Source organism: Primulina tabacum, chromosome 17 (genome assembly GCF_025594145.1).
Source record: "Primulina tabacum isolate GXHZ01 chromosome 17, ASM2559414v2, whole genome shotgun sequence".
Lineage (NCBI taxonomy): Eukaryota > Viridiplantae > Streptophyta > Magnoliopsida > Lamiales > Gesneriaceae > Primulina > Primulina tabacum.
Genome location: NC_134566.1, coordinates 22,683,937 through 22,705,802, shown reverse-complemented (window position 1 = coordinate 22,705,802; position 21,866 = coordinate 22,683,937). Strand labels below are relative to the sequence as shown.

Genomic DNA, 21,866 nt, shown 5'->3' with positions numbered 1-21,866 from the left:
CATAATTTTTCAGAAACGCAGTTTGAGCAGTCCCACGAAAAACGTCATAACTCAACTCAATTTTTATCCAAATATTTCGAATTTTATATCAAATCGAAGGTATCGAAAAGTTCTACGTTTTATTTGTTGAAAGTTTTTCCAGAAAACCGAACAAAAAATCGTAGTAATTAAAATGACAGCAAATTCGTGTTTTGAGATCCAAAAACAGTTTCAAAAGTGATCCAACCATATTTGCTCAAACTTCTTCATAACATACACATGTTTTTCATACAATAAACATAAAAATCATTACTTTGACAAGATCGATGCAGAAACGAGAGTGTATACATGCCTTTAAATCTTTAACGTTACCGAAACGACGATACTGAAGCGAGAAGGATGCGAGAGACGATCCGGGAGGAACGTGGCACTATTTTCCTTGAAGAAAAGGGACGAAAATCCCTGAAATTCTTGAAGAGAGAGGGGCGGCTGCTACTAGGGCTAAGAACCCTAACTTTTCTCTCCTCTCAAATAATAAAAATCTAAAAATATGTGTGTGTGTGTTTGTGTCGTGTGTTTGAGTGTGTGAGTGTGTGTGTGCGTGTGTTTGGGTAGTGGGGAGGGGATTAGGGATGTTAATTAGGAAAATAAATTGCTTAATAATAATTAATAACTAATAAAAATGCTAATCCACCTCTAACTTTAACAAAATCCCTTAATTTAAGATAAGGTGCACAAGAAATAAATTTTTAAAAGTTTTAAAACTCCAAAATTCCTAAATAAATAATTTAGACTTTAAAGATGCTGAAACTTAACAAATTATTTAAAATGCCACAACCTCAACTTAAAATAAAATACCGCATAAAAAAAATTTCCAAACTCGTCACCGATCTCTATTCCTCGATCCCGCCTCGAATAATCGCCTGAAACATGAAACTTGAAACACATTTTAATGTGCATCATATAAACGTAAATAATTTAAAATAATGCATTTAAATAAATCATGCACCACTAAAACTCATTTTAAAATTAAATAAATGCTTTAATAATTAAATAAATACATGGGTTATACGTGTACTAAATTTGGGCTCTATAATATGTGTGTTGTTTAGATTTTAAATTTTGATAAATATATTTTTTATTATTATTTATATATAAATTTATTATCCATAGAATTTAAAATATATTACTTAATATATTTTATTATTTTTATATTATATAACAATTTTCGGATCGATCAATTGAACCGTTTTTTTGATAGACATGTTTGTTTATCGATTCAGTTATGAAAAAAATAGATTATAAATATAATATCATGGTGCATATAGATTGTGTTATTTGAAATCACAAAATCCATGATTTCAAAATTTTCATATTTCAATTTGATAGTAATCATAAAGAATTTTAAACTCGTTACATTTAAATACGATATGAAACAGATAAGGATAAGAGAAGTACTATTATTCACTCTTGTTGTTCATCGACCGATCCGTTGCATTTTATTTTTAGAAATATTATATTTTTAAAAATTTGTATATATAATATTTAGATTATTTAGCATGGAATTTTCGCTCCGGGACCTACCATCTTCCGTTGGGTGGATTGTGATGTATATTTGGTATCCAAGGCCTGAAAGACGTCGTTTAGCCCTAAATTAAGTATTTGTACCTTAATTTTGTTTAAATGTACTGCCGATTGTTGCAAAAAGAGATGCGCTGTCTTATTCTATCGAATAATTTCTTAAAGATATAAAAGTTGTTTCTTTACGTTGAATTGATTTGAATTAACTCTTTTTTTTAAAAAAAAGAGTTAATTCTTGTAGACAGTAACTTTAGCAGACATATTTTTTTCCCAAAGTTAATCATTATGGATAAACATATAAAAAATATTTATTTAATTAAACTATATATTAATTAATAAATAATTATTTCGTCTTTATATCATTATATTTTTAAGTCATTAATTGACTTAATTCGACAGCTAATCTTGAGAGAATTTCTTTAACTGTATATTTTTTTCCAGAAGGAATACATAAAAAATATAAGAGGAAAGGGTAAAAGTAAAGAACAATATACAATAAAAAATGATAAAATTATTATACAGAATCATAGAAAATAAATTATACATAATTTGATTTATTTTTTCATTTCATTTTTTAAATTTACATTTTTTGTCGCTGGTACCCTAGAAAGAGATCGGGTCATCTTTGAATTCGGACATAAGAAGACTAACTCAATTGATCATGAGTTTTTTCTACCGATAATCAAAGAGTCTGTTCTCCTCCACGCTCTCAGATCGTACTAAAGCCCAGTCGTGGGTCACGTTCTCACATCGTGACCATTACCCGAGCATCTCGGAGTGGTCACGCACTCCGGTATCTTATAAATACCTTCAACGGAGGCAAAAGAGGGAATTCACTTTTATTCTCATATGTACTTACTTTATATTCACTTAAAAAACATTTTCTTTACATGAATACTTGACTGATTTGAGTGTCGGAGTGGTATTTTTCAAGTGTGCAGACCATCTAGCTAAAAACTCACAGGGAAGGAACACATCTTTTTCCCGAAGCCCCAGAGGATCACCTGGCCCAGTTCGAGAACATGGCCATGTTGCTCTGCTATGAAGACATAATCAAGTGCAAAACTTTTCTAACCACACTGATGGAATCAGCCCGGTGTTGGTTGAAAAGCTCGAACCTAAAAGCATCTAGATATTCCAATGATTTCAAGAACATATTCTTTAATCACTTCAGCAGCAGCAACAAGTACAAGAAGAATGATTTTATTTTGTTTGAAGTAAAGCAAAACGTGATAAATCGTTCCGAGCATACATCCGCCGATTTAATAAAGTGGCCATAGAGGTACCATCCTATGGCCCCGAGACCAAGACTACAGCTTTCACTTAGGGGCTCCAAGAAAGAGATTTTTCTGGTCCCTGGTGAAAAGGTTGCCCTGAACTTTGAAAATCTTTTGTCTCGGGACGGAAAAATAAATCAATATGGAAGAGGCCCAAAGAAAGAGAAGAGAAATTGTGAAGAAGAAAAGAGGAAATCAGGCAGGCAAGCAGGAGGACTAGGTACAGAGAAAAAACCCTCCAGGGCAATTTTCCCGATATACACCCTTGAAGATTTCAAGAGATCGGGCAATACATATCTACGATGAGGACAAGGTTGTCCCAAATCCTTATAGCCCCCACCCCAGGACCAGCGGATGACTGGTAAATTCTTCGCGTACAATCATGAATATGCCCATGATATCAGTGCATGCAAGAAATTGAAGTTGGCCCATTCCTGACCAAGCTTGACCGAGGCCGGTCCGTCGATAAAAAGAGCATGGGGATCTCCATGGGTGCCCAAGAGTTCAGGTTTCATGTAACGCCACAAATTCGACGATAGTAAAGACAAGTTCAAAAAGGGCTCCAGGCCCAGAATTACTAAACCTATTCTAATATCTACATATTCGCGGGCTCGACATCATCGGCGTCCTTCTTCCCTGTATCCTCAACAGCCTCATCCAGAAGGGATTCAATAGCTTTGTAAAAATTCGAAAAGTTCTCCCTGTCTATCGGGATGAGACATGCCTCCTCAGACTGCTCCATGCATTTTTGGAAACTCATTTGGAATGAGTAAGCTTTGTCATCCACATGTTCAAACTCCTTATACAAGAGGAAGGCAGTCTGCCATTCTTCCTCGGACCTCTGCCGAGTCTCCAAGTAAACCACTACAGCATCGTCCCAGACCGATGAAACCTTGGCCATCATTGCCTTCTCGATCCCACATCTTATAGGCCTCAAACTTATTCTTTGCAGCCTCTGCCCTCAAACAGGAGCTCTTTTCTTCGGCCAGGGCCTTTTATAAGTCAGTTTGGGCCAAAATACTTTATTATAGGCCACCTCCCAAGTCATCCTTATCTCGTATATTATATGCACATGCACCTATCGAGCTCTAGCTAACTTACCATGCAGTTGGTTATAGAGTTCTCCAATAGCCTGGGTTCGGTCCGGACATCTAGCAACATTCGGATGCCCTCCATAAAAGTTTTAGAAAATTTTGAAGAAAAAAAGGGGAATAGAAGAAAGTAGAAGTGAAGGGAGGCTTACCGAGAAAGCCGTTTGGTGCCCTCAAAAATTTTATGGTCGAGGCCAGGCTTAGAAGATGGGCCTGCTAGGCCTGGGAAGTCAAGCTCTTTACAAACCAGACCTCGACGGAAGAAACATGTCCAAGAAGATATTCCCCCGGGCTGCTGGGGACTCAACAAAGATGGACTTTGGACAACCAACTTTGGTGAGGATAGACTAGCTGCCCAGGTAAACTCTGGAACCCTTTTCTCAGTTATCACTCATAATAACCAACACAAGGTCAATAGTGGCCTTCCTCTTTCCACGTATGATCTTCTAACTCCTCGGGAGGAGATTAGAAACCTTGGTCCCTCTCCTCAACCTGGGCGACCTATGGATTGACCTTCTCTTGGGCTTCATGAACTTCAGCCTCCTAGGCCCCAGAAGCTTTCCTAGCCTCCTCAGCCGCCTTCTTGGCCAGGGCCTTCTTCTCAGCAGCAGCCTTCTGAGTTTCATGTTTCTTCTTCTCGGCTGCCTTCTTTGTAGCAGGATTTTTGGCTAAGGTTACTTAATTTATAGGTTTTCTACAAGAGTCAAAGGAGTCAGGGTCAGTTATGAAGAAATCGTAGGAGGCAAAACATAAGCATGTAAGGGAAACATACTGAGTTGAGCATCCAGGGCATAAATTCATCAATTGGCCGTCCATGGGATCTTCAGCCTGGGTACCCAAACCATATGCAATTAGATTCTCCAAGATCAGAGTATAGGAGGAAAATTTTTTCCCTTCCACGAGCTCTGGGTCTTTATTCACCGAGGAGCTCAGGTTGGGCAAGTAGTTTAGATTGAAAATAGATCAGTTTGGAAAGAGCGGAAGGAAGTCAGATATAAAATTACTGGCCTTTCAAACCTTTCAAGGAAGCTGAAGGATCGTTTGCTGAGCAATCTTTCGGATGCTTCAAACAAATATTCTCCAATGAGCTGCAATAGCTCGTGTTATAAGAATATTAACATCGATGAATTAAATCGAGTTTGATTAAAAACCAAGCGGAGGAAACTCGAAGTAATCCTTCGTGAAGAAGACTGTTATATTAGAAAGCATTTTATCTTATGTAAACTGAATAAACGAAAAGAGATAGATTAGTTTTTGCATTCATCAGTTCAGTTATGGTGACAGCTGAACTAATGGATACTCTAATTGATCCAAACAGTTTGAAAACAAAATTTAAACAGTTAAATACACAAGATATGTTTATAAATGTTCGGAGACTTCAACTGCTCCTACGTCACCCCTTCTATCGCCTCGGGTAGGATCCACTAGAAGACTTTGATTTATACAACAACTTGTACAAACCCACTCAGCTAAGACTTACCCACTGCCTAAACTGAACTCCTAGACTTAGACCGAAGGCAGCACCTTCCAGTCAACACTTCTTTAATGTCTGTAGAACCCGTAAATCAGTAGACGTATAAGTCATGCATAATTATAGATTTTTAAATTTAATTGACTTCATTGCATGATTATTTTAAATGCATTTATTTGAAGTTAATTATTCATTATTTCAGTTCAGTAGTTTGATTTTTAGCATTTCAGTTATTTCAGTGAGGCCGGACCGGAGTCGGAGTTTTGAGATAGAATTTAAGATTCGAGAAATATTTCCAGAAGTTAATTTAGCTAGCAAGTAAGTTCATTTAAGTTAGAAAGGGAGGTTTGAGGATTTAATTTAATTATTTGAGGTGATTAAGAAATGAGCTCATTTAAGTTACTTAATTAAGGGGTTAGCTCACTAAATTAATTAAAGGATTAGTAAGGCTTTTAAGGGTTATTAAATTACTAGATAATCAATTTCCCCCTACCATTTATCATGCATTTTCGGCCACACCCCTAGAAGAACAAACTAGGACTTGCCAACTCACCTTTGACCCATTATTGGTTGATTAGCATGCTAATTCTTTTAGCTATTTTTCCACCTTAATTAATTAATACTAGACCACTATCCTAACCCTTGTTTGGCATGATAAAATCGGCCACTATACTCTAGAATCACCCAAGAGATCATTTGATAGCAATTCAAAATTCAAAATTCAAATGCATGAAGACTTGGTCTTGATATGATCCTTATATCTTGCACCATCCTCCTCACCCCTCATAACCACTCCATCACACTCCCTCCCCACCGAAATCAGACCCCTTTTCAGTAGAAAAAACTTGAGTAATAGCTATGGAGAAAGGGAGAAAAATCGAGAACTAGAAAGAACAAGAGAAGCGCTCCACCTCCTCCGTGCCGCGTCGTCGTCGTTTCGTTCGTTTTCTTTCGAAACGAAACCAGGCATGTCTAGATTTCTTTCAAACCTCAATCAAGTCATATTATCAATTATTTTTTCAGTATATGATCATGTTTATTCAAGCAAAAATCGAGATCCATGTCAAAACATTTTGAAACAACACATGCAGAATTTTCGACTTTTCCTTGGCAAGCTTCACGGTTTCTTTTGGTTTGTGAGTTTCAGGTGATTGGTTCGACTCCAGGCTCCCAAGGCGACTTATATACATGTAATAGGATGCATTAGGACCACATTTGTCCATTGGTTTCAGCCCATGCTCGCTGGAAATCAAGAAATGACAGCAACACCATTTGTGTCCCTTTTTGAGTTCAAAAATTCAGTTTGGTTGTCAAGGGGTTGGATCTGATCTTGGCTGCCCCAAGGGCCTATAGCCATGGTTGGATCACTTCCCTAGCATGTCTAAGACGTGACTAAGTTGCCCTTTTGATGGCTTGGTCCATGGCTCATCGGTTTTTAAATAATCAACAAGAACAGCCCCTTTCCCCATTCGGCTTCTTCATTGGTTCAGCATATGGTTTCGGTTTTTGGTTGCTTGGTATGGATCTTGGTTGGCCTATGGCCATAGCCACGGTTCATACCATGCCCCATTATGTCTAGATCGTGCCATGGTCAATCAAATGGCCACTGGAACGATGCAAGACATCGATCTAAGCAAAACACTACACACGCATGCACGTTGGTTCTCGGTTGGAGTTTCGGTTGAGTTATGGTGTGACGCGGATTGTGGCTGGCCTAGGGCCCTTAGCCATGGTTCAAATCATTCCTTGGGATGTTGGTAAGAGTCTCTGGTCGGTGGTTCACGCCCCTAATGGCCGATAGTCTCAAAACCAACGCAAGTCTTGTAGTTGCGCAGCTGCTGGAAATTACAGCAAGTTGCTGTGTCGGTTCAGAGGCTCGTTCGAGTCCTTGGTCGGATTTTAGCCTATGGCCTTGGACTGGACAGTGCCTCATTGAGTTGGGTAGGTCATGTTTTTGACCGTTTGTGATTCGGATCATTTTTGAGGTCGTACGAGAATTTACGGTGCGATGTGCCAAACTGACTCTCGAAAGAGCGTTTCGTGTTTTGGCCTCCATTCCACCTAGATTTCGACCCTATCATTTTAGGAGCATTATTTTATGACTTTTCAGCGTATTTTAATCATGACTATACGTCAGTTCGGTGTCGGTTCAGGTTGGCTCGGAGTCATGATTAAATGCGAAGTCATTAGGCGTCATAGTCGCATCTTTTGAACTAAATTGCATAGTTGGTCAAGTTTAAGCTATTGCATATTTTTCATGGCACAATTAGGTTGCAGCGAGCCTGGGGACGATCCAATCCAATCCAGTTGGTAAAATTTACAGGATTTTTCATTACGTCAGTTAATTATATTACGTGCATGAAAACAGAAAATGATATTTTTTTTTAGATTTATGCGATATGGCTTGTGGTTCATTCACTATGTGGGAGTGTTATTTTATACGGTCGCCAGTGACCGATCAGTTCAGTATGGTACCACCCGGTCGCCAGTGACCGGCCAGCTCAGTTCAGTTTCAGCCTCCCCGGTAGCCAGTTACCGATCAGTTCAGCTTAGTGCAGTGGCCACAGGCGTAAAACATAATCTCAACAGAAAATTTTACCAGTTATTTCAGTACAGGCTCCAAGGAGCAAACATTTTTACTGTGATTATCAGTTCAGTTATGCACGTATTATAATTGCTCAGTACAGATTATTTTCAGCATGTCTCATGACATGATATTTTATCCCATGCATATTTTACTTCAGATTTTTCTCGTTACCTGCGATATATGCATGCTGAGTCTTTAGGCTCACTAGACTTGATTGTTGTAGGTACTGATGAGGCCAGGGCCGAGGGCGGGGACCAGTGAGCCAGCTTGGGTCGGCAGTAGTGGCACCCGAGGACCTCAGAGCAGCAGTTGTTATTTTATTCCGCAAACATTTTATCAGTCGTTGGATATTTTTAAATTGTGATTTTTGGCAAACTTTATTTTCTTCCGCTGCAATATTTTGAAATATTGAACTTGATTCACCAGTGATTTTATGAATGAGGCCATTTAAGTTCTTTTAAAAAGAAAAATTTTAATTTTCCCGCAAATTTTCAAGCAAGGAGTTCTAGGGCCTTTACAGTTGGTATCAGAGCGGTGGTTCTGTATAGGGTTTCACTACTACTGACCGCGAGAAGCTCACGAAGCCACGCCTTTGGTCTGTAAGTTTTTCAGTTCAGCATTTTGTTCAGCATTTTAGTTAAAGCATGAATTAGTTTGTCAGCATGCTTCCAGATTTTCAGTATTTCAGGGTTCATTTAAAATAAATTATGGAATTATGCATGTTAGTTACGTATGGGTTATGTTGGAACAGTATGCCCCCTAGACGCATTTTAGAGCGCAACAGAGAGGAGGAGCCTCGCCGAGAGGACAGGGAGGAGCGTAGACCGGAGGGAGACCTACCACCTCCTCCACCGCCCCCACCGGACATGAGTGCCCAGATGTTAGTTGGGATGGCACAGTTCTTCACACAGTTTGCGGGGAACAATGCCGCAGCCGTAGCCGCAGCCGCAGCCAGGCCGACAGGGCCCGAGGCTGTTTATGAGCGATTCATGAAGATGCGCCCGAAGGAATTCTCTGGGACATCTGACCCCATGGTTGCCGAGGGATGGATCAAATCCCTCGAGGTCATCTTCGATTTTATGGAGCTGGGAGACGCAGACCGAGTCCGGTGTGCCACCTACCTGTTCACTGGAGACGCCCGCTTATGGTGGGAAGGAGCTTCGGTAGCCCTGACCTTGGCTACACTTTCATGGACACGCTTTACGGAAGTTTTCTACTCCAAGTATTTTTCTGAGGAGGTTCGCACCAGGCTGACCACCGAGTTCATGAGTCTGAGACAGGGAGATATGACGGTTACGGAGTTTATCCGTAAGTTCGAGAGGGGCTGTCACTTTGTGCCCCTGATCGCGAATGATGCCAGAGCCAAGCTGATGCACTTCCTGGTGGGTTTACGGCCGATCTTGCGCCGGGATGTTAGGGTATCTGACCCTGCTACTTATGAGATTGCCGTCTCCAAGGCCTTAGCCGCAGAGCAGGATCTGCGGGATATCGAGAGGGATCGCCAGGGCAAGCGCCCAGTCTAGGCACCGCACCGCCCTCCTCCTCATCAGCATCAGCAGCAGAATAAGAGGCCTTTTCATGGACCGCCCAGGAACCGAGGCCAGCAGCAGCGGGGACGCCCAGCCCTGAGGACTCAGGAGCACCCAGTCTGTCCCAGGTGCTCACGTCGCCATCCTGGAGCATGTATGGCTGGCTCAGGAAAGTGTTTTAAGTGTGGCAGTCCAGACCACATGTTGCTGCAGTGCCCTCAGAGGAATCTGCCTACCCAAGGCAGAGTTTTTGCTCTCCATGCCGCGGAAACAAACCCGGAGACTATGTTGTTGACAGGTACCTTTAAACTTTAAGTTATTATTCGAATTTCAGCATTTTGGGAATCGGGATTTAGATTTTTGAACTTAGAACTGTTATAGGATTGCATGCTCTACTCAGATTTATTTCGGGGGAATTAAGCTAGAGGAACCTTGACCTTTGCATGTCTATAAGTTTAGTTCTTGTAACTACTGGATTCAACTTAGAGCTCCGCTCTTTCAGGGAGAATTTTTATATCTGGTTCCGCTACCAAGGCCTTGATAGATTCAGGGGCCACTCACTCGTTTATTTCGGAGGTCTTTGCAAACTTTCTCAAGATCAAGACCATTGGGCTAGATACAGCCTTTTCAGTAGTGTTGCCGTCAGGCAAGGAGATGGCAGCCACTAATGTTATCCGAGATATAGACCTTGAGCTGCAAGGTAATCTTGTTTATGCGGATCTGATTGTGCTACCGATGCCAGAATTTGACATCATCCTAGGGATGGACTGGCTATTGAGGAACAAAGTGTTGATAGACTTCCAGCGGAGATCTGTTCTTGTCCGACCTCCTGGAATGGAGCAGTTCTTATTTGAGCCGGACAGGTACTTTCCTTTACCGCGCATTATTCCATATGTTCAGGCTAGGAAGCTCATGCATAGAGGGTGTCGGGCATTTCTAGCGACCTTTTTATCTGTCCCCGAGGAACCCAGCCAGGCAGCTTCAGATGTTCCGATTGTCAGAGATTTCTTAGACGTTTTTCCCGAAGACGTCTCTGGTATGCCACCCGAGAGAGAGGTGGAGTTTTCCATCGAGCTTATGCCAGGTACGGCTCCGATATCCAAAGTGCCGTACCGACTAGCACCGACAGAGATGGCAGAGCTTAAGAAGCAGATTCAGAAACTTCTCGACAAGGAGTTCATTCGCCCGAGCTTTTCACCATGGGGCGCGCCGGTCTTATTTGTGAAAAAGAAGGATGGCACGATGAGGCTTTGCATTGACTATCGGGAGTTGAACAGGGTTACAGTGAAGAATAAATACCCATTGCCGAGGATTGAGGATCTGTTTGACCAGTTGCAGGGAGCTTTGATTTTCTCCAAGATAGATCTGCATTCCGGTTATCACCAGTTGAGGGTGAGAGATGCTGATGTTTCGAAGACAGCTTTCAGGACTCGTTATGGCCACTACGAGTTCCTTGTGATGCCGTTCGGTCTGACGAATGTGCCAGCGATCTTCATGGATCTCATGAATCGCGTATTTCAGCCATACCTCGACCAGTTTGTGATAGTGTTCATAGATGACATTCTCGTCTACTCCAAGAGTCGGGAGGAGCACAGCAGACATCTGACCACAGTGTTGCAGACATTGCAGAAGCACAAATTATTCGCAAAGTTCAGTAAATGCGAATTCTGGTTAGAGAAGGTGGCGTTCTTGGGCAATATTGTCTCCAGCAGTGGTATTGAGGTAGACCCCGCAAAAGTTGCAGCAGTCAGAGATTGGGTTGTGCCTCAGAATGCATCCGAGATCCGAAGTTTTCTTGGGCTAGCAGGATATTACAGAAAGTTCATTCAGGGATTCTCCTCCATTGCCGTTCCACTCACAGCACTGACAAAGAAAAATGTGAAATTTGTGTGGAGCGAGGAGTGTCAGAAGAGCTTCGATACTATTAAGCAAGCTCTTATTTCAGCACCAGTTTTGGCCATGCCATCAGGGCCCGGTGAGTTTGTCCTTTATACCGATGCTTCGAAGCTTGGTTTAGGTGCAGTTCTGATGCAGCATGGGAGAGTGATAGCGTATGCTTCTCGACAGCTGAAAATCCACGAGAAGAATTACCCTACCCATGATCTGGAGTTAGCGGCCGTAGTTTTTGCTTTGAAGATTTGGAGGCACTATCTGTATGGAGAGAAGTGTCAGATCTTTACCGACCATAAGAGCCTCAAGTATTTCTTTACGCAGAAGAAGCTGAACATGCGTCAGAGGCGTTGGTTGGAGCTTGTGAAAGATTACGATTGTGACATTAGCTACAACCCGGGTAAAGCTAATGTAGTTGCGAATGCTTTGAGCAGGAAAGTCGCAGTGATGACTCATTTGACGATTCAGAAACCTCTTCAGATCGAGATGCAGAGGTTTGATCTTGAGACTTACCCTCGAGGTAGAGTTCCTCGTCTATCTACCTTGACCATTCAGTCTTCCCTTTTGGATCGTATTCGCAGTGGTCAGGCCGCAGATGAGCAGTTGGCACAGTGGAAGAAGAGAGATGAAGCCAAGGGCAGTGTCTTGTATACAGTCAGCGACGGTATTGTGAGATACCGAGACAGGATGTGGGTTCCTAGCAGTGGTTCTATCCGAGCAGATATTCTATCAGAGGCCCACATGTCCCCGTACTCTATTTACCCTGGGAGTACGAAGATGTACAAGGATCTGAAGCTATTGTATTGGTGGCCAGGGATGAAGAAGGACATCAGGCGATTTGTGTCCGAGTGTCTGACTTGCCAGTTAGTGAAGGCCGAGCATCAGAGACCAGCAGGTTTGCTCAAGCCTCTTCCTATTCCCGAGTGGAAGTGGGAGAACATTACCATGGACTTTGTGACCGGATTGCCGAGGTCAGCCAGAGGATCGAATGCCATTTGGGTGATAGGATGAGGACTGCTCAGAGCCGACAGAAGAGTTATGCCGATCAGCGGAGGAGAGACTTAGAGTTTGCAGTGGGCGATCATGTTTTCGTGAAAGTGGCACCTATGAAGGGTGTCATGAGATTTGGGAAGAAAGGGAAGCTCAGTCTGAGATTCATTGGACTGTTTGAGATCCTCGACAGAGTTGGGACGCTAGCGTATCGTGTGGCTCTTCCGTCGAATCTGGCCGGAGTACACAATGTGTTCCACGTCTCCATGCTGAGGAAGTATATGGCAAATCCTTCGCATGTTCTGAATTTCGAGCCGTTGCAGCTTACTCCGAACTTATCTTATGAGGAGAGACCAGTGCAGATCCTAGACAGACAGGAGAAGAAACTTCGGAACAAGCTTGTTAAGCGAGTCAAAGTCAAAAGGCTCAACCATTCTGAGGAGGAAGCTACGTGGGAGTCTGAGTCAGAGATGAGGGAGCGTTACCCCGAGTTATTCGGTGAGTTCTAATTTCGAGGACGAAATTTTTTTTAAGGGGGGAAGGATTGTAGAACTCGTAAATCAGTAGACGTATAAGCCATGCATAATTCTAGATTTTTAAATTTAATTGACTTCATTGCATGATTATTTTAAATGCATTTATTTGAAGTTAATTATTCATTATTTCAGTTCAGTAGTTTGATTTTTAGCATTTCAATTATTTCAGTGAGGCCGGACCGGAGTCGGAGTTTTGAGATAGAATTTAAGATTCGAGAAATATTTCCAGAAGTTAATTTAGCTAGCAAGTATGTTCATTTAAGTTAGAAAGGGAGGTTTGAGGATTTAATTTAATTATTTGAGGTGATTAAGAAATGAGCTCATTTAAGTTACTTAATTAAGGGGTTAGCTCACTAAATTAATTAAAGGATTAGTAAGGCTTTTAAGGGTTATTAAATTACTAGATAATCAATTTCCCCCTACCATTTATCATGCATTTTCGGCCACACCCCTAGAAGAACAAACTAGGACTTGCCAACTCACCTTTGACCCATTCTTGGTTGATTAGCATGCTAATTCTTTTAGCTATTTTTCCACCTTAATTAATTAATACTAGACCACTATCCTAACCCTTGTTTGGCATGATAAAATCGGCCACTATACTCTAGAATCACCCAAGAGATCATTTGATAGCAATTCAAAATTCAAAATTCAAATGCATGAAGACTTGGTCTTGATATGATCCTTATATCTTGCACCATCCTCCTCACCCCTCATAACCACTCCATCACACTCCCTCCCCACCGAAATCAGACCCCTTTTCAGTAGAAAAAACGTGAGTAATAGCTAGGGAGAAAGAGAGAAAAATCGAGAACTAGAAAGAACAAGAGAAGCGCTCCACCTCCTCCGTGCCGCGTCGTCGTCGTTTCGTTCGTTTTCTTTCGAAACAAAACCAGGCATGTCTAGATTTCTTTCAAACCTCAATCAAGTCATATTATCAATTATTTTTTCAGTATATGATCATGTTTATTCAAGCAAAAACCGAGATACATGTCAAAACATTTTGAAACAACACATGCAGAATTTTCGATTTTCCTTGGCAAGCTTCACGGTTTCTTTTGGTTTGTGAGTTTCAGGTGATTGGTTCGACTCCAGGCTCCCAAGGCGACTTATATACATGTAATAGGATGCATTAGGACCACATTTGTCCATCGGTTTCAGCCCATGCTCGCTGGAAAGTAAGAAATGACAGCAACACCATTTGTGTCCCTTTTTGTGTTCGAAAATTTCAGTTTTTATGTCAAGGGGTTGGATCTGATCTTGGCTGCCCCAAGGGCCTATAGCCATGGTTGGATCACTTCCCTAGCATGTCTAAGACGTGACTAAGTCACCCTTTTGGTGGCTTGGTCCATGGGTCATCGGTTTTTAAATAATCAACAAGAACAGCCCCTTTCCCCATTCGGCTTCTTCATTGGTTCAGCATATGGTTTCGGTTTTTGGTTGCTTGGTATGGATCTTGGTTGGCCTATGGCCCATAGCCACGGTTCATACCATGCCCCTTTATGTCTAGATCGTGCCATGGTCAATCAAATGGCCATTGGAACGACGCAAGACATCGATCTAAGCAAAACACTACACACGCATGCACGTTGGTTCTCGGTTGGAGTTTCGGTTGAGTTATGGTGTGACGCGGATTGTGGCTGGCCTAGGGCCCTTAGCCATGGTCCAAATCATTCCTTGGGATGTTGGTAAGTGTCTCTGGTTGGTGGTTCACGCCCCTAATGGTCGATAGTCTCGAAACCAACACAAGTCTTGTAGTTGCGCAGCTGCTAGAAATTACAGCAAGTTGCTGTGTCGGTTCAGAGGCTCGTTCGAGTCCTCGGTCGACTTTTAGCCCATGGATTTGGACTGGAAAGTGCCTCATTGAGTTGAGAAGGTCATGATTTTGACCGTTTGTGATTCGGATCATTTTTGAGGTCGTACGAGAATTTACGGTGCGATGTGCCAAATTGACTCTCGAAAGAGCGTTTCGTGTTTTGGCCTCCATTCCACCTAGATTTCGACCCTATCATTTTAGGAGCATTATTTTATGATTCTTCGGCGTATTTTAATCATGACTATACGTCGGTTTGGTGTCAGTTCAGGTTGGCTCGGAGTCATGATTAAATGCGAAGTCATTAGGCGTCATAGTCGCATCTTTTGAACTAAATTGCATAGTTGGTCAAGTTTAAGCTATTGCATATTTTTCATGGCACAGTTAGGTTGCAGCGAGCCTAGGGACGATCCAATCCAATCCAGTTGGTAAAATTTACAGGATTTTTCATTACGTCAGTTAATTATATTACGTGCATGAAAACAGAAAATGATATTTTTTTTGAGATTTATGCGATATGGCTTGTGGTTCATTCACTATGTGGGAGTGTTATTTTATACGGTCGCCAGTGACCGATCAGTTCAGTATGGTACCACCCAGTCGCCAGTGACCGGCCAGCTCAGTTCAGTTTCAGCCTCCCCGGTAGCCAGTTACCGATCAGTTCAGCTTAGTGCAGTGGCCACAGGCGTAAAACATAATCTCAACAGAAAATTTTATCAGTTATTTCAGTACAGGCTCCAAGGAGCAAACATTTTTACTGTGATTAGCAGTTTAGTTATGCACGTATTATAATTGCTCAGTACAGATTATTTTCAGCATGCCTCATGACATGATATTTTATCCCATGCATATTTTACTTCAGATTTTTCTCGTTACCTGCGATATATGCATGCTGAGTCTTTAGACTCACTAGACTTGAATGTTGTAGGTACTGATGAGGCCAGGGCCGAGGGCGGGGACCAGTGAGCCAGCTTTGGTCGGCAGTAGTGGCACCCGAGGACCTCAGAGCAGCAGTTGTTATTTTATTCCGCAAACATTTTATCAGTCGTTGGATATTTTTAAATTGTGATTTTTGGCAAACTTTATTTTCTTCCGCTGCAATATTTTGAAATATTGAACTTGATTCACCAGTGATTTTATGAATGAGGCCATTTAAGTTCTTTTAAAAAGAAAAATTTTAATTTTCCCGCAAATTTTCAAGCAAGGAGTTCTAGGGCCTTTACAATGTCTTTGTGAGAAAGACTACATACACAAGTTTAACGTCTTTGTGCAAGACTGTATTTGAGTGGATGAGAGTGTTTGTGTCTGAGAACTGAACAAGGATGTTCTCACACACTGAGGGAAATACGCTTCTAATCTAAGCTGATATTTCTGTAGAGAAATTCCCTCGACTGGGCTGAATACTTCTCTCTTTAAGCTGATATGACTTTGAAGCGTGCCCTTTCTTTTCTCTCTTGTGTTGTATGTTGTTTTTTATTGTGTTGTTTGAGTCTTTACTGATCTTCTCTTTATATAGGCGGGAAAACTGATCGTACAGTGAGACTCATTGGTTGTATCCGTTGCATCTTGAATTAGTTTCTTGGATTTTGTGTCTCGACTTTTCGACCGCCCTTCTGAAACGTTTTGTCTTTAATGTTCTGATGTAATCGTCCATTACTGTCCTTTGACTGGGTAATGGCTTTGTACCTTCACATACAGCTGGATTCCACTTGAAAGAGTTTGTCTTCATCCATAACTGAAGGATTCTAATTGATGCTTCGAACTGGTCAGTTGAATTGATCTTTCAGTTGGGCTTGGTGAAATCAGTTGACTCGTCAGTTGAACTGATTTCACACTTGTTCAGTTGGATTGGTCAGCTGGGTTTCTTCATCAGTTGAACACTCCTTCGTCTAGCCAGGCTTCTGAGGTTTTCCTGCTGAATCACCTATCAACTGGACAATCAGCCGGACTGCTCAATTGACGTAATCAATTAGACCGATTCATTTGTGCGATCAGTTTGCGATGTAAACATCTCGTAAGTGATCCTAGATGCTGCACACTAAGGTAGATCATTAGTAACATAATTAACAGGTTTTGTTATCACCAAAATTAAGATTGTGAACTTGAAAAGTTCCAATAGAAGCGCTATTCAATGAGAGGCAATGAGGGAGAATGCACACTCATTAAAGCAGTAGTAATGGAGGATGAGGGGGTTGATTATTAGATTATTAATTTTAAATAGCACAAAGACTGAACCCATTATGCGGAAAGAGTTATGCTGAATTTGGTTCAGAGGGACCTCGAAAAAGTGGGCCACCTCGAGATAGAAGGGATGAATGGGGAACTAGAGACCACTACGGATTTGGACCCGTAAGAAGGTGTAATACCCTGTGGAGACTGGTCAGATCGGTCTTAGGGACCATGAATAATGATAAAATAAGTAGAGGTGATGGACCCGAGGTAACGCATGGTACACGCCATTGTAGAAAACCACTGAGCACCTGTCTCCTCAGAAGGAAGAGAATAAGGACTTGAGTTTTAGCTTTAGGGGTAGATTTCATCTTTCCATTTCCCTTCTCCTGGGTACTAGAAGGCCCAAAAACCTAAGAAAGTGTGGGTTTTTTTGGACATTTTGGGCGAAAGGGCGATATTGGGTTTTTTAGAGGTAGCAGTGAAAGGGACAACAAGGGAAGTGGAGGGGTGGAATAGGAGTGAGATGCGGCAGACTCTAAGCCCGATGAACTACGAGTGTTGGCACCCGAGGTAAAAGAGGCAGAATTAGACATGCTGGAACTTAAAAGAAAACTTACAAAGTTGAAAGAGTAGGAAATGGCCGGAATTGCAGAAACGAGTTAGCTGGAATGGCAACAAACAAGGAATCGAAAAGCACACCGGAGTCACGAGAACAGAAGAGTAAGAAATTTGAGCTTAAAAGAGTGAGAAATGGGGGAAGGCAATCGGTATTTATAGGCATGGAAAGAGTACTTCGGACAATTGATCTCTGGAAAAGTGAACAGACAAGATGTATCTCGAAAATTGAACCGGACCACCCAGAAAGACGAAAGTTCGGGTCAAGTAGTTGAAGAGACGTCTGACATGGCACCTGTCTTTTCAAATGTGAGTGCTTACATCATTCTCCCGTCGGCCTAATCAACCTAAAATTCAAAACATAAATTGTCTCGCCCTAGTCCAAGTCTGACCACTTGGGACAGAGAGTATGACTCTAGCCTGAATATTTAAGGAAAGAGTGGTGATACTCTAGAAAGGGCACGGACCTTCCTTGGATTCGAGCGTGGGAAGAAATACCGGGAACCAGAGATTGTCCTGGGAAGCCAAGAGGAGATCGGGTGAAACTAGCCCGAGTAAAGAAAGTGCACCCTATTTATACCACCACTGATATGTCTCGACCCAGGAGACCTATCAAATCATTACCGACTTGCACAAGCGCGGTCCCATGGTCCCAAACAGGCAACACATGAATACTAAGTCAATTCCACGGATAATCAAGGGCTTGTTCTCCTCCACGTTCTCAGATTGTGTTGAAACCTAGTTGTGGGCCACATCCTCACATCATAACTATTACCTGAACATCTAGGATTGGTCACCTACTCTAATACCTTATAAATATCCTCGGCAGAGGTAAAAAGAGAGATTTTTCACTTTTATTCCACATGCACTTACTTTATATTCACTTAAAATGCTTTCATTCCCTTATATAAATATTTGACTGACTTGAGCGTTGGAGTGGTGACGTAGGAAATTCTTCCGACGCCCCTCTAACATTTTTTGTTTTCAAGTGAGCAGACCATTGAGCTCATGTTCATTGTAGCCCGATCTCCCACATTCCCAGGGAAGGAACATATCTCTGTCCGTGAAATTGTCCACCCAACTCACCCGATTTTCCAATGCAGCATCAGTCCCTTGCTTTTGTAAATAATCATGCACGAAACATGTATCTAGGTGTTGGTAATCTTGACAATGTCGTTACGGATAACAAAATTAAATTTGAACTAATGAACAATACAAATATTCTGACAATGTATAAATTATAACATTTGGATATGAAAAGATGTGCACGGGTACTAATACATTGAATATCTAATTTCCAAGCATGGTTTATGATAACCCCATAAGAGCCCGGGTCATGGATGACCCGAAACATTAATTACATAGCCCAAATCAGAGCCAATATGCCGGGCACTCTCCTCATCAGCCGGGCATTTATTCTCTTCCCGGGAAATTAAGAGCCCGGGCTATTATGCAAGCTCTCGGGTACTTTCTACCCGGACTACCTCGAGAAGCGCATCATAATCAAGTGTATTGGTATGGGCTATCTTATCTGTCAGAACAATATGAGTTTGGCGTGTGAGAAAAGTCATCAGAAAGTATGGCAGTCAACTTACCATACTTAGTAGGTGGACACTGAAAACAAAGTAATGATGGGATTTCCTCCTATAAATAGCAGGTACATTTCTCATTTACGGAGGCTGAAACTTTAAATTCTTAAGCATTTCACGTATATCCTCACATATACAGCCACTTTGCTTTTCTTCTTCACCTGCTGACTTAAGCATCGGAGTGACCACGCCGGACACCTCTCTGGCGCCCATTCATGAGTTCTTTTCCTTGTTTGCAGGACTTAATTGAAGCCATTATCCTTACTCAAATTTTCTAAACACAAATTTACCTTCATCATCCGGTAGATTGCCCACATATCTTATACCCGATTCACCTGGATATTAACATTGGTGCCGTCTGTGGGAAATTAAGTCTGAGACGTTGATATGGCTCATACTAGAAGAACTAATCAGGACACTTTCCGGGCTGCTGAAGAGGGTGCACTTACTTCGGAACAAGGTGGTGGTCCTCTACTCACAGGGCCTCCCCCTCTCATTACTTTATCCACGGAGGAATTGGCTCGGATGATATCCGAGGTAGTGGAAAAAGTCGTAGCTCGGAGAGATGCTTCTCATCAAGCTACGCGTGCAAGAGGAGATCAGGAGGGAGAGCAGGAGGCGGGAGAGGAGGATGCAGGGAGAAATGAGCGAGAATCGAGTGCCGGGTCCAAATCCTCAACTTTGGTAGAGGAGTTACAAGACTTGAGGTAGAAGATGAGGGTATTGGAAGGACAAATGGAGGGTAGGAGTCGTTCTCGGACAGTTATTAAGGGATGCCCGTTCTGAAGCTATAGTCCGGGAACCTCCTCCCAGTAATTTCAAGTCTGTCAAAGTTGAAGATTATGATGGCAACGCAGATCCTGAGGAACACCTGGCCAGGTTTGAGAATATGGCCTTGTTCCACTGCTATACTGAAGGAATTAAGTGCAAAGGGTTCTTAACTACTCTGGTTGACTTGGCACAGAGGTGGTTTGAGGGACTGGCCCCTCAGAGTCTCCATTATTTTGAGGACTTTCAGAAGGTGTTTTTACACCATTTCAGTAGCAGCAAAAAGTACAAAAAGACTGCCTTTAGTCGTTTTGAAGTTAATCAAAGCCCGGAGGAGAGTTTGATGACTTATATTAGAAGGTTTAACAGAGTTGCTCTGGGGGTTCCCACATGTGCCACCGAGAGCAAGACAACGGCATTCACCCAGGGGCTGAGGGAGGGTGAGTTTTTCTGATCGTTGACAAAGAAGGTGCGCGGGGATTTTGAGGATTTGTTGTCCCGAGCTGAGAAGTATATCAATTTGTAGGAGACGCAGAAGCATCAGAGAGAGTCTGTAAGAAGGGAGAGAGGAGACCGGATAACTAAACCCGAGGATAAGGGGCAGAGAAGGGGTAACCAGAGGCAATTCTCACATCATGTGCCCTTGAAAATTACCCAGGATAGGGAAGTTCAGGAATACAGCAGGGATTTTCCCCCGGATCATCAGCTTACCAGGACCAAGAAGAGGGGATTTTGCACCTTCCATAAGGTGTGTTACCACAATACCGAAGATTGTAAAACGCTGAAAAGAGATTATGTCACACCCTCCATACAGGGGCATAATCAATCTAATAAGAAGCCGAGGTTGCCACCTTGGACATCTAGGCAGCCAGGACCCAGTGCCAAGGGAGATTCAAAAAATGCCCCGAGAAGTGATTTGAGTAGAAGAAGAGATCCAGAGCCCGAGAGGAGGAAGACCTCACCCATTGTCCCTGGGGTAATCAAGATGATATCTTGAGGCTCCACTAATGGAGATTCCAATCGGGCGAGGAAGTCAAGAAGTAGGAGGGAGTGTTTGGAGATGGAGGGAGTAAGAAGGAATGAGGCCGTCATTAGTTTTGGTCCTAAGGATCTCAAGGGTGTCAATCTTCCCCATAACGATGCCCTGATAATTCAAGCCATGGTTTCAAATTATGACATTATGAGGGTTTTTGTTGACTCGGGCAGTTCTGTTAATGTCATATTCAAAGAGGCCTTTGCACAAATTAATTTGCAGGGATATCAGCTGGAGACTGTGGACACAACACTTTTTGGCTTTGCTGGACATGTTGTTTATCCCGAGGGAGAGATTGTGTTGCCCTTGACTTTGGCTACCGGAGAGCTGATGAAGATGGTGATGACTATTTTAACTGTGGTGGATGCCCCGTCATCATATAATATTATTTTGGGGCGGCCGGCCATGAACGAGCTGAGGGCTGTAGCATCCACCTACCATCAAAAGATTAAGTTCCCAGTGGGAGTCAAGTCGGTGAAGTCCGGGGAGACCAACCTTCTTCCCGGAAGTGTTACGTTGAAATGGTCCGGGGAGAGCAAAAGAGAGCGAGAAAGGAAGGAAAGAAAGTTCATAGTCGTGGGGAGATGGAGAGGGTAGTGGGGGGGAGAGAAGTCCAGTTTGTGGCAGAAGAGGAGCAGGAGGTGGTGGAGATTGGGCCAGGCAAGGAAATCCGGGTGGCCTGAGACCTTGACTTATCCACCCGAGTTAGTTTAATCAATTGTTTAAAAACTAATCTTAATGTTTTTGCCTGGTCCCAGCAGGATCTGATAGGGATCTCACCCTTGATAGCGGAGCATCACTTAAACATCCTCCCGGGATCTCATCCCATGAAGCAAAAGAAGAGGCACTTTGGTCCTGAGAAGGACGAAGTTATTGATGTGCAGTTGAAGGATTTGCTGAAAGCCGGTCACATTTGGGAAATACAATTTCTTACATGGCTCTCGA

General features: G+C 42.4%; 1 protein-coding gene across 1 annotated transcript; it reads left to right on the top strand.

Moving 5' to 3' along the window:
• Positions 1 to 20,948: 20,948 nt before the first annotated feature.
• On the top strand, positions 20,949 to 21,518 carry LOC142530579 (uncharacterized). The gene has a single exon (XM_075636406.1). It carries the CDS (start codon positions 20,949 to 20,951, stop codon positions 21,516 to 21,518), a length of 570 nt encoding a protein of 189 aa, XP_075492521.1.
• Positions 21,519 to 21,866: the final 348 nt, after the last annotated feature.